The following is a 12,229-nucleotide window of genomic DNA, read 5'->3' as shown; positions in this document are numbered from 1 at the left end:
TCGTTATTCTATTAGGTAGAATGCTCCTGGGGAACTGGCAGGTCGTTATTCTATTAGGTAGAATGCTCCTGGGGAACTGGCAGGTCGTTATTCTTCATATTTGTCTGTTTCAGAAGTTCTTCCATTGAGGAGGAGTATTCAATCAAACTGTCTGTTATTATACAATACCACAACATGTGATCATATATTTTGTTGTGTGTGTGTGTGTTTGTATTGATTGATTGATTAATTGATTGACCCACCCACTACACAGGAACTAGTAGGTAGGAACATGTATCAATTGTTTTTATTGAACACAGGTATTTTAGAAGGTATGGTTTTAACATACAGCGTATGTAGTTCAAAGCCTACAAGAAAAGTTATTTAAATATTTATATATATCTATACAAATGTTTATGAAGGGTCAAAGAGCTTGTGTCGTAAACGTGGTTCTGGGGAGTGTACAAAGATAGACATGCACAACAAACTGTTTCTATGGCAACTAAATAGTCATCTTTACAAAATGGGTGAGTCTCAGAAATCTGGACTCACACACACACGCAAGCAACAGGCACACACACACACATACTCACCAACATAGTAACCCCAGACCCCAGTCTCTCACCAACATAGTAACCCCAGACCCCAGTCTCTCACCAACATAGTAACCCCAGACCCCAGTCTCTCACCAACATAGTAACCCCAGACCCCAGTCTCTCACCAACATAGTAACCCCAGACCCCAGTCTCTCAGTTCTAAAAGGGTTAAACACTCTGATGGCATTGATTGCACTGTCCAGGTGGAGGCTGGAGGGGAAACTGTGTGTGTGTGTGTGTGTGTGTGTGTGTGTGTGTGTGTGTGTGTGTGTGTGTGTGTGTGTGTGTGTGTGTACCCCGCTCCTCTCCCTTGGCTCCCAAATGGCGGTGACCAGAAGTCCATGTCTCTACTTCCTGTTGTTCAGAATTAATAATCATCTCTGTCCGTCTCCATGGAGATTTGCTCCTCCTGCAAGGCACAAGGAAGGGGTTACTCTGTCTTTTCAGCTTTCTCCTCTTTATTGAGCGGTTCGCTGTTTTTCCGGGCGGTTCCTGTCTTTTCCGTCTCCTGACCAGAGGTTTTCCCATGGTTCCCGGCGGCAGAATGTTTGTCCAGGAAGTTGAGCATCTCACTGAGAACAGTCTGGAAGGTGCTGAGAGCCGCGCACACTGCCGGAGTCCCGAACCCATGGGTGATGAGACTGGAGAATATACACACACATATAAATGCACACTATATATCCCTAACCACAGACATCAGTATTGGAGCTGGTTGAAGCACCGAGCTGTCTGTTTAAACTACTGGCACACAGCTCAGACACCCATGCATACCCCACAAGACATGCCACCAGAGGTCTCTTCACAGTCCCCAAGTCCAGAACAGACTATAGGAGGTGCACAGTACTACATAGAGCCATGACTACATGGAACTATTCCACATCAGGTAAATGACGCAAGCATTAGAATCAGATTATAAAAACAGATAAAAATACACCTTATGGAACAGCGGGAACTGTGAAGCAACACAAATATAGGCACAGACACATGCACACACACATGATAACATACGCACTATACACACACGTACACATGGATTTTATATTGTAGATATGTGGTAGTGGAGTAGGGGCCTGAGGTCACACACTTTATATATTGTGAAATCTGTTGTTAAATGTATTGTAATGTTTTTAGAATTGTACAACTGCTTTAATTTTGCTGGACCCCAGGAAGAGCAGCTGCTGCCTTGGCAGCTAATGGGGATCCATAATAAATACAAATGTTATTTGTCACGTGCTTGGTAAACAAAAGGTGTGGACTAATAGTGAAATACTTCCCAACAATGCAGAGGGAAAGAAAGTTGAGAAATAATAACAGGTAATAATAAAAGTAATAATAAATCCACAATGAGTAACGATAACGTGGCTATATACACGGGGTACCAGTACTGAGTCCATGTGTAGGGGTACCAGGTAATAACGTGGCTATATACACGGGGTACCAGTACTGAGTCCATGTGCAGGGGTACCAGGTAATAACGTGGCTATATACACGGGGTACCAGTACTGAGTCCATGTGTAGGGGTACCAGGTAATAACGTGGCTATATACACGGGGTACCAGTACTGAGTCCATGTGTAGGGGTACCAGGTAATAACGTGGCTATATACACGGGGTACCAGTACTGAGTCCATGTGCAGGGGTACCAGGTAATAACGTGGCTATATACACGGGGTACCAGTACTGAGTCCATGTGCAGGGGTACCAGGTAATAACGTGGCTATTTACACGGGGTATCAGTACTGAGTCCATGTGTAGGGGTACCAGGTAATAACGTGGCTATATACACGGTCTACCAGTACTGAGTCCATGTGTAGGGGTACAAGGTAATTGAGGTAAATATGTACATATAACTAGGACTAAAGTGACAGATAATAAACAGTAGCAGCGGCGTATGTGATGAGTTAAAAAAGTGAGTGTAAAAAGGATCAATGCACATAGTCCAGGTAGCTATTTGGTTAACTATTTTACTAACTATTTAGCAGTCTTTTGGCTTGGGGGTAGAAGCTGTTCAGGGTACTGTTGGTTCCAGACTTGGTGCATCAGTACCGCTTGCCGTGCGGTAGCAGAGAGAACAGTCTATGACTTGGGTAGCAGAGTGGCTTTGACCATTTTTCTGGCCTTCCTCTGACACCGCCTGGTATAGAGGTCCTGGATGGCAGGAAGCTTGGCCCCACTGATGTACTGGGCAGTATGCAATACCCTCTGTAGTGCCTTTCGGCCGGAAAGATTGCCTGACACTAGCTAAAGTTGTACATATTGCGTATTACATGTGTGTGTGTGTGTGTGTGTGTGTGTGTGTACCTGAAGTGTGTGAGGTGTCTCTGTATATCCAGGTCCAGTATAGGTGTGGGTCTGGAGGAGCCAAGAGGAGAACGGTCCTGACTCAACAGGTCCTGGAACTCCTTACAGATCTGCCTAAAGGTCACAGGGCACATATTAGAGGTTAGGGGTCAGAGGATAAGGGTTCAGTGTATGTGTATGTGTATGTGTGTGTGTGTGTGTGTAATGGTGTGTGTGTTTCCGTGTGTGTAAGTGTATGTGTGTGTGTGTCTGTGTTTGTGTAAGTGTGTCTGTGTGTGTGTCGTACTTGGTGGCCAGCACCATCTTCTTGCGAGCACTCGTCTCCTTGGGTTCGTTGTGTTGACTGGCTAGGTGTTCTCCTGCTGCCTTGGTAGGAAACTCTGTCTCACACGTATAACCAAAGTCTCTGGCCAGGTGGAGCGCCTCACCTACAAACACATACATTATATTAGGATAGAGGGATGAGTTTTATTAGAATGTGTAGCTTGATAGAGGGATGAGTTTTATTAGAAGGTGTAGATTGATAGAGGGATGAGTTTTATTAGAGGGTATTGATTGATAGAGGGATGAGTTTTATTAGAATACCTAGATTGATAGAGGGATGAGTTTTATTAGAAACTGTGGATTGATAGAGGGATGAGTTTTATTAGAAGGTGTAAATTGAAAGAGGGATGAGTTTTATTAAAAAGTGTGGATTGATAGAGGGATGAGTTTTATTAGAAGGTGTAGATTGATAGAGGGATGATATTTACTAGAGAGTGTAGATATATAGAGGGATGAGTTTTATTAGAATGTGAAGATTGAGGGATGACTTTTATTAGAATACGTAGATTGATAGAGGGATGAGTTTTACTAGAGAGTGTAGATATATAGAGGGATGAGTTTTATTAGAAAGTGTGGATTGATAGAGGGATGAGTTTTACTAGAATGTGCAGATTGATAGAGGGATGAGTTTTACTAGAGAGTGTAGATATATAGAGGGATGAGTTTTATTAGAAGGTGTAGATTGAAAGAGGGATGAGTTTTACTAAACAGTGTAGATATAAAAAAAGGGATGAGTTCTATTAGAAGGTGTGGATTGAGAGAGGGATGTGTTTTATTAGAAGTTGTAGATTGATAGAGGGATGAGTTTTATTAGAAAGTGTGGATCGATAGAGGGATTATATTTATTAGAAGGTGTAGATTGATAGAGGGGTGAGTTTTACTAGAGAGTGTAGATATATAGATGGATGAGTTGTATTAGAATGTGTAGATTGATAGAGGGATAACTTTTATTAGAATACATAGATTGATAGAGGGATGAGTTTTACTAGAGAGTGTAGATATATAGAGAGATGAGCTTTATTAGAAAGTGTGGATTGAGAGAGGGATGAGTTTTATTAGAAGGTGTACATTGATACAGGGATGAGTTTTATTAGAAAGTGTGCATTGAGAGAGGGATGAGTTTTATTAGAAGTTGTAGATTGGTAGAGGGATGAGTTTTACTAGAAGGGGTAGATTGATAGAGGGATGAGTGTTATTAGTAGATGTAGATTGATAGAGGGATGAGTTTTATTAGAAAGTGTGGATTGATAGAGGGATGAGTTTTACTAGAGAGTGTAGATATATAGATGGACGGGTTTTATTAGAATGTGTATATTGATAGAGGGATAATTTTTAATAGAATACGTAGATTGATAGAGGGATTAGTTTTATTAAAACGTGTAGATTGATAGAGGGATGAGTTTTATTAGAAAGTGTGGATTGATAGAGGGGTGAGTTTTATTAAAACGTGTAGATTGATAGAGGGATGAGTTTTACTAGACAGTGTAGATAAATAGAGGGATGAGTTTTATTAGAAAGTGTGGATTGAGAGAGGGATGAGTTTTATTAGAAGGTGTAGATTGATAGAGGGATTACTTTTATTAGAAGTTGTAGATTGATAAAGGGATGAGTTTTATTAGAAAGTGTGGATTGATAGAGGGATGAGTTTTATTAGAAGTTGTAGATTGATAGAGGGATGAGTTTTACTAGAGAGTGTAGATATATAGAGGGATGAGTTTTATTAGAAAGTGTGCATTGAGAGAGGGATGGGTTTTATTAGAAGGTGTACATTGATAGAGGGATGAGTTTTATTAGAAGTTGTAGATTGATAGAGGGATGAGTTTTACTATAAGGGGTAGATTGATAGAGGGATGAGTTTTATTAGAATACGTAGATTGATAGAGGGATGAGTTTTATTAGAAGGTGTAGATTGATAGAGGGATGAGTTTTACTAGGATGTGTAGATTGATAGAGGGATGAGTTTTATTAGAAAGTGTGGATTGATAGAGGGATGAGTTTTATTAGAGAGTGTAGATATATAGAGAGATGAGGTTTATTAGAAAGTGTGGATTGAGAGAGGGATGAGTTTTACTAGAAGGGGTAGATTGATAGAGGGATGAGTTTTACTAGGATGTGTAGATTGATAGAGGGATGAGTTTTATTAGAAAGTGTGGATTGATAGAGGGATGAATTTTATTAGAGAGTGTAGATATATAGAGAGATGAGTTTTACTAGAATGTGTAGATTGATAGAGGGATGAGTTTTACTAGAAGGGGTAGATTGATAGAGGGATGAGTTTTACTAGAATGTGTAGATTGATAGAGGGATGAGGTTTATTAGAAGGTGTAGATTGATAGAGGGATTACTTTTATTAGAATACGTAGATTGATAAAGGGATGAGTTTTATTAGAAGGTGTAGATTGATAGAGGGATGAGTTTTACTAGAATGTGCAGATTGATAGAGGGATGAGTTTTACTAGAATGTGCAGATTGATAGAGGGATGAGTTTTACTAGAGAGTGTAGATATATAGAGGGATGAGTTTTATTAGAATTGTAGATTGATAGAGGGATGACTTTTATTAGAAAGTGTGGATTGATAGAGGGATGAGTTTTATTAGAAAGTGTGGATTGATAGAGGGATGAGTTTTATTAGAAGGTGTAGATTGAAAGAGGGATGAGTTTTACTAGACAGTGTAGATATATAGAGGGATGAGTTCTATTAGAAGGTGTGGATTGAGAGAGGGATGCGTTTTATTAGAGGGTGTAGATTGAAAGAGGGATTAGTTGTATTAGAAGGTGTAGATTGATAGAGGGATGAGTTTTATTAGAAGGTGTAGATTGATAGAGGGATGAGTTTTACTAGAGAGTGTAGATATATAGATGGATGAGTTGTATTAGAATGTGTAGATTGATAGAGGGATAACTTTTATTAGAATACATAGATTGATAGAGGGATGAGTTTTATTAGAAAGTGTGGATTGATAGAGGGATGAGTTTTATTAGAAGGTGTAGATTGATAGAGGGATGAGTTTTATTAGAAGGTGTGGATTGATAGAGGGATGAGTTTTATTAGAAGGTGTAGATTGATAGAGGGATGAGTTTTACTAGAGAGTGTGAATTGATAGAGGGATGAGTTTTATTAGAAGGTGTAGATTGATAGAGGGATGAGTTTTATTAGAAAGTGTGGATTGATAGAGGGATGAGTTTTATTAGAAGGTGTAGATTGATAGAGGGATGAGTGTTATTAGTAGATGTAGATTGATAGAGGGATGAGTTTTACTAGAGAGTGTGGATTGATAGAGGGATGAGTTTTACTAGAGAGTGTAGATTGATAGAGGGATGAGTTTTACTAGAGAGTGTAGATATATAGATGGACGGGTTTTATTAGAATGTGTATATTGATAGAGGGATAATTTTTAATAGAATACGTAGATTGATAGAGGGATTAGTTTTATTAAAACGTGTGGATTGATAGAGGGGTGAGTTTTATTAGAAGGTGTAGATTGATAGAGGGATGAGTTTTACTAGACAGTGTAGATAAATAGAGGGATGAGTTTTATTAGAATGTGTGGATTGAGAGAGGGATGAGTTTTATTAAAACGTGTGGATTGATAGAGGGGTGAGTTTTATTAGAAGGTGTAGATTGATAGAGGGATGAGTTTTACTAGACAGTGTAGATAAATAGAGGGATGAGTTTTATTAGAATGTGTGGATTGAGAGAGGGATGAGTTTTATTAGAAGGTGTAGATTGATAGAGGGATGAGTTTTATTAGAATACGTAGATTGATAAAGGGATGAATTTTATTAGAAAGTGTGGATTGATAGAGGGATGAGTTTTATTAGAAGTTGTAGATTGATAGAGGGATGAGTTTTACTAGAGAGTGTAGATATATAGAGGGATGAGTTTTATTAGAAAGTGTGCATTGAGAGAGGGATGGGTTTTATTAGAAGGTGTACATTGATAGAGGGATGAGTTTTATTAGAAGTTGTAGATTGATAGAGGGATGAGTTTTACTATAAGGGGTAGATTGATAGAGGGATGAGTTTTATTAGAATACGTAGATTGATAGAGGGATGAGTTTTATTAGAAGGTGTAGATTGATAGAGGGATGAGTTTTACTAGAATGTGCAGTTTGATAGAGGGATGAGTTTTACTAGAGAGTGTAGATATATAGAGGGATGAGTTTTACTATAAGGGGTAGATTGATAGAGGGATGAGTTTTATTAGAAAGTGTGGATTGATAGAGGGATGAGTTTTATTAGAGAGTGTAGATATATAGAGAGATGAGGTTTATTAGAAAGTGTGGATTGAGAGAGGGATGAGTTTTACTAGAAGGGGTAGATTGATAGAGGGATGAGTTTTATTAGAAGGTGTATATTGATAGAGGGATGAGTTTTACTAGAATGTGTAGATTGATAGAGGGATGAGTTTTACTAGAGAGTGTAGATATATAGAGGGATGAGTTTTATTAGAATTGTAGATTGATAGAGGGATGACTTTTATTAGAATACCTAGATTGATAGAGGGATGAGTTTTATTAGAAAGTGTGGATTGATAGAGGGATGAGTTTTATTAGAATACCTAGATTGATAGAGGGATGAGTTGTATTAGAAAGTGTGGATTGATAGAGGGATGAGTTTTATTAGAAGGTGTAGATTGAAAGAGGGATGAGTTTTACTAGACAGTGTAGATATATAGAGGGATGAGTTCTATTAGAAGGTGTGGATTGAGAGAGGGGTGCGTTTTATTAGAGGGTGTAGATTGAAAGAGGGATTAGTGTTATTAGAAGTTGTAGATTGATAGAGGGATGAGTTGTATTAGAAAGTGTGGATCGATAGAGGGATTATATTTATTAGAAAGTGTGGATTGATAGAGGGATGAGTTTTACTAGAGAGTGTAGATATATAGATGGATGAGTTGTATTAGAATGTGTAGATTGATAGAGGGATAACTTTTATTAGTATATGTAGATTGATAGAGGGATGAGTTTTATTAGAAAGTGTGGATTGATAGAGGGATGAGTTTTACTAGACAGTGTAGATAAATAGAGGGATGAGTTTTATTAGAAAGTGTGGATTGAGAGAGGGATGAGTTTTATTAGAAGGTTTAGATTGATAGAGGGATTACTTTTATTAGAATATGTAGATTGATAAAGGGATGAGTTTTATTTGAAAGTGTGGATTGATAGAGGGATGAGTTTTATTAGAAGTTGTAGATTGATAGAGGGATGAGTTTTACTAGAGAGTGTAGATATATAGAGGGATGAGTTTTATTAGAAAGTGTGCATTGAGAGAGGGATGGGTTTTATTAGAAGGTGTAGATTGATAGAGGGATGAGTTTTACTAGAAGGGGTAGATTGATAGAGGGATGAGTTTTACTAGAATGTGTAGATTGATAGAGGGATGACTTTTATTAGAATACGTAGATTGATAGAGGGATGAGTTTTATTATAAGGTGTAGATTGATAGAGGGATGAGTTTTACTAGGATGTGTAGATTGATAGAGGGATGAGTTTTATTAGAAAGTGTGGATTGATAGAGGGATGAGTTTTATTAGAGAGTGTAGATATATAGAGAGATGAGGTTTATTAGAAAGTGTGGATTGAGAGAGGGATGAGTTTTACTAGAAGGGGTAGATTGATAGAGGGATGAGTTTTACTAGAGAGTGTAGATATATAGAGGGATGAGTTTTATTAGAATTGTAGATTGATAGAGGGATTACTTTCATTAGAATACGTAGATTGATAGAGGGATGAGTTTTATTAGAAGGTGTAGATTGATAGAGGGATGAGTTTTACTAGAATGTGCAGATTGATAGAGGGATGAGTTTTACTAGAGAGTGTAGATATATAGAGGGATGAGTTTTATTAGAATTGTAGATTGATAGAGGGATGACTTTTATTAGAATACCTAGATTGATAGAGGGATGAGTTTTATTAGAAAGTGTGGATTGATAGAGGGATGAGTTTTATTAGAAAGTGTGGATCGATAGAGGGATTATATTTATTAGAAGGTGTAGATTGATAGAGGGGTGAGTTTTACTAGAGAGTGTAGATATATAGATGGATGAGTTGTATTAGAATGTGTAGATTGATAGAGGGATAACTTTTATTAGAATACATAGATTGATAGAGGGATGAGTTTTATTAGAAAGTGTGGATTGATAGAGGGATGAGTTTTATTAGAAGTTGTAGATTGATAGAGGGATGAGTTGTATTAGAAAATGTTGATTGATAGAGGGATGAGTTATATTAGAAGGTGTAGATTGATAGAGGGATGAGTTTTACTAGAGAGTGTAGATATATAGAGAGATGAGCTTTATTAGAAAGTATGGATTGAGAGAGGGATGAGTTTTATTAGAAGGTGTACATTGATACAGGGATGAGTTTTATTAGAAGGTGTAGATTGATAGAGGGATGAGTGTTATTAGTAGATGTAGATTGATAGAGGGATGAGTTTTATTAGAAAGTGTGGATTGATAGAGGGATGAGTTTTATTAGAAGGTGTAGATTGATAGAGGGATGAGTTTTACTAGACAGTGTAGATAAATAAAGGGATGAGTTTTATTAGAAAGTGTGGATTGAGAGAGGGATGACTTTTATTAAAACGTGTGGATTGATAGAGGGGTGAGTTTTATTAGAATATGTAGATTGATAAAGGGATGAGTTTTATTAGAAAGTGTGGATTGATAGAGGGATGAGTTTTATTAGAAGGTGTAGATTGATAGAGGGATGAGTTTTATTAGAAGGTGTAGATTGATAGAGGGATGAGTTTTACTAGAAGGGGTAGATTGATAGAGGGATGAGTTTTATTAGGAGGTGTAGATTGATAGAGGGATGAGTTTTACTAGAGAGTGTAGATATATAGATGGACGGGTTTTATTAGAATGTGTATATTGATAGAGGGATTAGTTTTATTAAAACGTGTGGATTGATAGAGGGATGAGTTTTATTAGAATACGTAGATTGATAGAGGGATGAGTTTTACTAGACAGTGTAGATAAATAGAGGGATGAGTTTTATTAGAAAGTGTGGATTGAGAGAGGGATGAGTTTTATTAGAAGGTGTAGATTGATAGAGGGATGAGTTTTACTAGACAGTGTAGATAAATAGAGGGATGAGTTTTATTAGAAAGTGTGGATTGAGAGAGGGATGAGTTTTATTAGAAGGTGTAGATTGATAGAGGGATTACTTTTATTAGAATACGTAGATTGATAAAGGGATGAGTTTTATTAGAAAGTGTGGATTGATAGAGGGATGAGTTTTATTAGAAGTTGTAGATTGATAGAGGGATGAGTTTTACTAGAGAGTGTAGATATATAGATGGACGAGTTTTATTAGAATGTGTATATTGATAGAGGGATGAGTTTTATTAGAAAGTGTGGATCGATAGAGGGATTATATTTATTAGAAGGTGTAGATTGATAGAGGGGTGAGTTTTACTAGAGAGTGTAGATATATAGATGGATGAGTTGTATTAGAATGTGTAGATTGATAGAGGGATAACTTTTATTAGAATACATAGATTGATAGAGGGATGAGTTTTATTAGAAAGTGTGGATTGATAGAGGGATGAGTTTTATTAGAAAGTGTGGATTGATAGAGGGATGAGTTTTATTAGAAAGTGTGGATTGATAGAGGGATGAGTTTTATTAGAAGGTGTAGATTGATAGAGGGATGAGTTTTATTAGAAGTTGTAGATTGATAGAGAGATGAGCTTTATTAGAAAGTGTGGATTGAGAGAGGGATGAGTTTTATTAGAAAGTGTGGATTGATAGAGGGATGAGTTTTACTAGAAGGGGTAGATTGATAGAGGGATGAGTTTTACTAGAGAGTGTAGATATATAGATGGACGAGTTTTATTAGAATGTGTATATTGATAGAGGGATAATGTTTAATAGAATACGTAGATTGATAGAGGGATTAGTTTTATTAAAACGTGTGGATTGATAGAGGGATGAGTTTTACTAGACAGTGTAGATAAATAGAGGGATGAGTTTTATTAGAAAGTGTGCATTGAGAGAGGGATGGGTTTTATTAGAAGGTGTACATTGATAGAGGGATGAGTTTTACTAGAAGGGGTAGATTGATAGAGGGATGAGTTTTATTAGAAGGTGTAGATTGATAGAGGGATGAGTTTTACTAGAATGTGTAGATTGATAGAGGGATGACTTTTATTAGAATACGTAGATTGATAGAGGGATGAGTTTTATTAGAAGGTGTAGATTGATAGAGGGATGAGTTTTACTAGGATGTGTAGATTGATAGAGGGATGAGTTTTATTAGAAAGTGTGGATTGAGAGAGGGATGAGTTTTATTAGAGAGTGTAGATATATAGAGAGATGAGGTTTATTAGAAAGTGTGGATTGAGAGAGGGATGAGTTTTATTAGAATGCGTAGATTGATAGAGGGATGTGTTTTTTTTCAAGGTGTAGATTGATAGAGGGATGAGTTTTACTAGAAGGTGTAGATTGGTAGAGGGATGTGTTTTTTTTCAAGGTGTAGATTGATAGAGGGATGAGTTTTACTAGAAGGTGTAGATTGGTAGAGGGATGACTTTTATTAGAATGCGTAGATTGATAGAGGGATGAGTTTTATTAGAAGGTGTAGATTGATAGAGGGATGAGTTTTATTAGAAGTTGTAGATTGATAGAGGGATGAGTTTTATTAGAAGTTGTAGATTGATAGAGGGATGAGTTTTATTAGAAGGTGTAGATTGATAGAGGGATGAGTTTTATTAGAAGTTGTAGATTGATAGAGGGATGAGTTTTTTTTCAAGGTGTAGATTGATAGAGGGATGAGTTTTACTAGAATGCGTAGATTGATAGAGGGATGAGTGTTATTAGAAGGTGTAGATTGATAGAGGGATGAGTTTTATTAATAGGTGTAGATTGATAGAGGGATGAGTTTTATTAGAATGTGTAGATTGATAGAGGGATGAGTTATTAGAAGTTGTAGATTGATAGAGGGATGAGTTTTACTAGGAGGTGTAGATTGATAGAGGGATGAGTTTTATAAGAAGGTGTAGATTGAGAGAGGGATGAGTTTTAT

General features: G+C 37.0%; 1 protein-coding gene across 2 annotated transcripts in view; it reads right to left on the bottom strand.

The window, feature by feature from the left end:
* Positions 1-268: 268 nt before the first annotated feature.
* LOC121552768 (transcription factor AP-2-delta-like) overlaps positions 269-12,229 on the bottom strand; it is a 24,675-nt gene continuing 12,714 nt past the window's right edge. For both annotated transcript variants that reach the window (XM_041865799.2, XM_045211204.1), the window contains 3 exons: positions 3,162-3,303; positions 2,876-2,989; positions 269-1,216 (listed from right to left, as the gene is read on the bottom strand). In XM_041865799.2, the coding sequence (XP_041721733.1) occupies positions 1,006-1,216; positions 2,876-2,989; positions 3,162-3,303 (467 nt within the window). In that variant the 3' untranslated portion in view covers positions 269-1,005. The remainder of the gene's footprint in view (positions 1,217-2,875; positions 2,990-3,161; positions 3,304-12,229) is intronic.

Source organism: Coregonus clupeaformis, chromosome 36, assembly GCF_020615455.1.
Source record: "Coregonus clupeaformis isolate EN_2021a chromosome 36, ASM2061545v1, whole genome shotgun sequence".
NCBI classification, from domain to species: domain Eukaryota; kingdom Metazoa; phylum Chordata; class Actinopteri; order Salmoniformes; family Salmonidae; genus Coregonus; species Coregonus clupeaformis.
The sequence above is the reverse complement of the archived record's forward strand: the minus strand, read 5'-3'. Positions and strand labels throughout refer to the sequence as shown.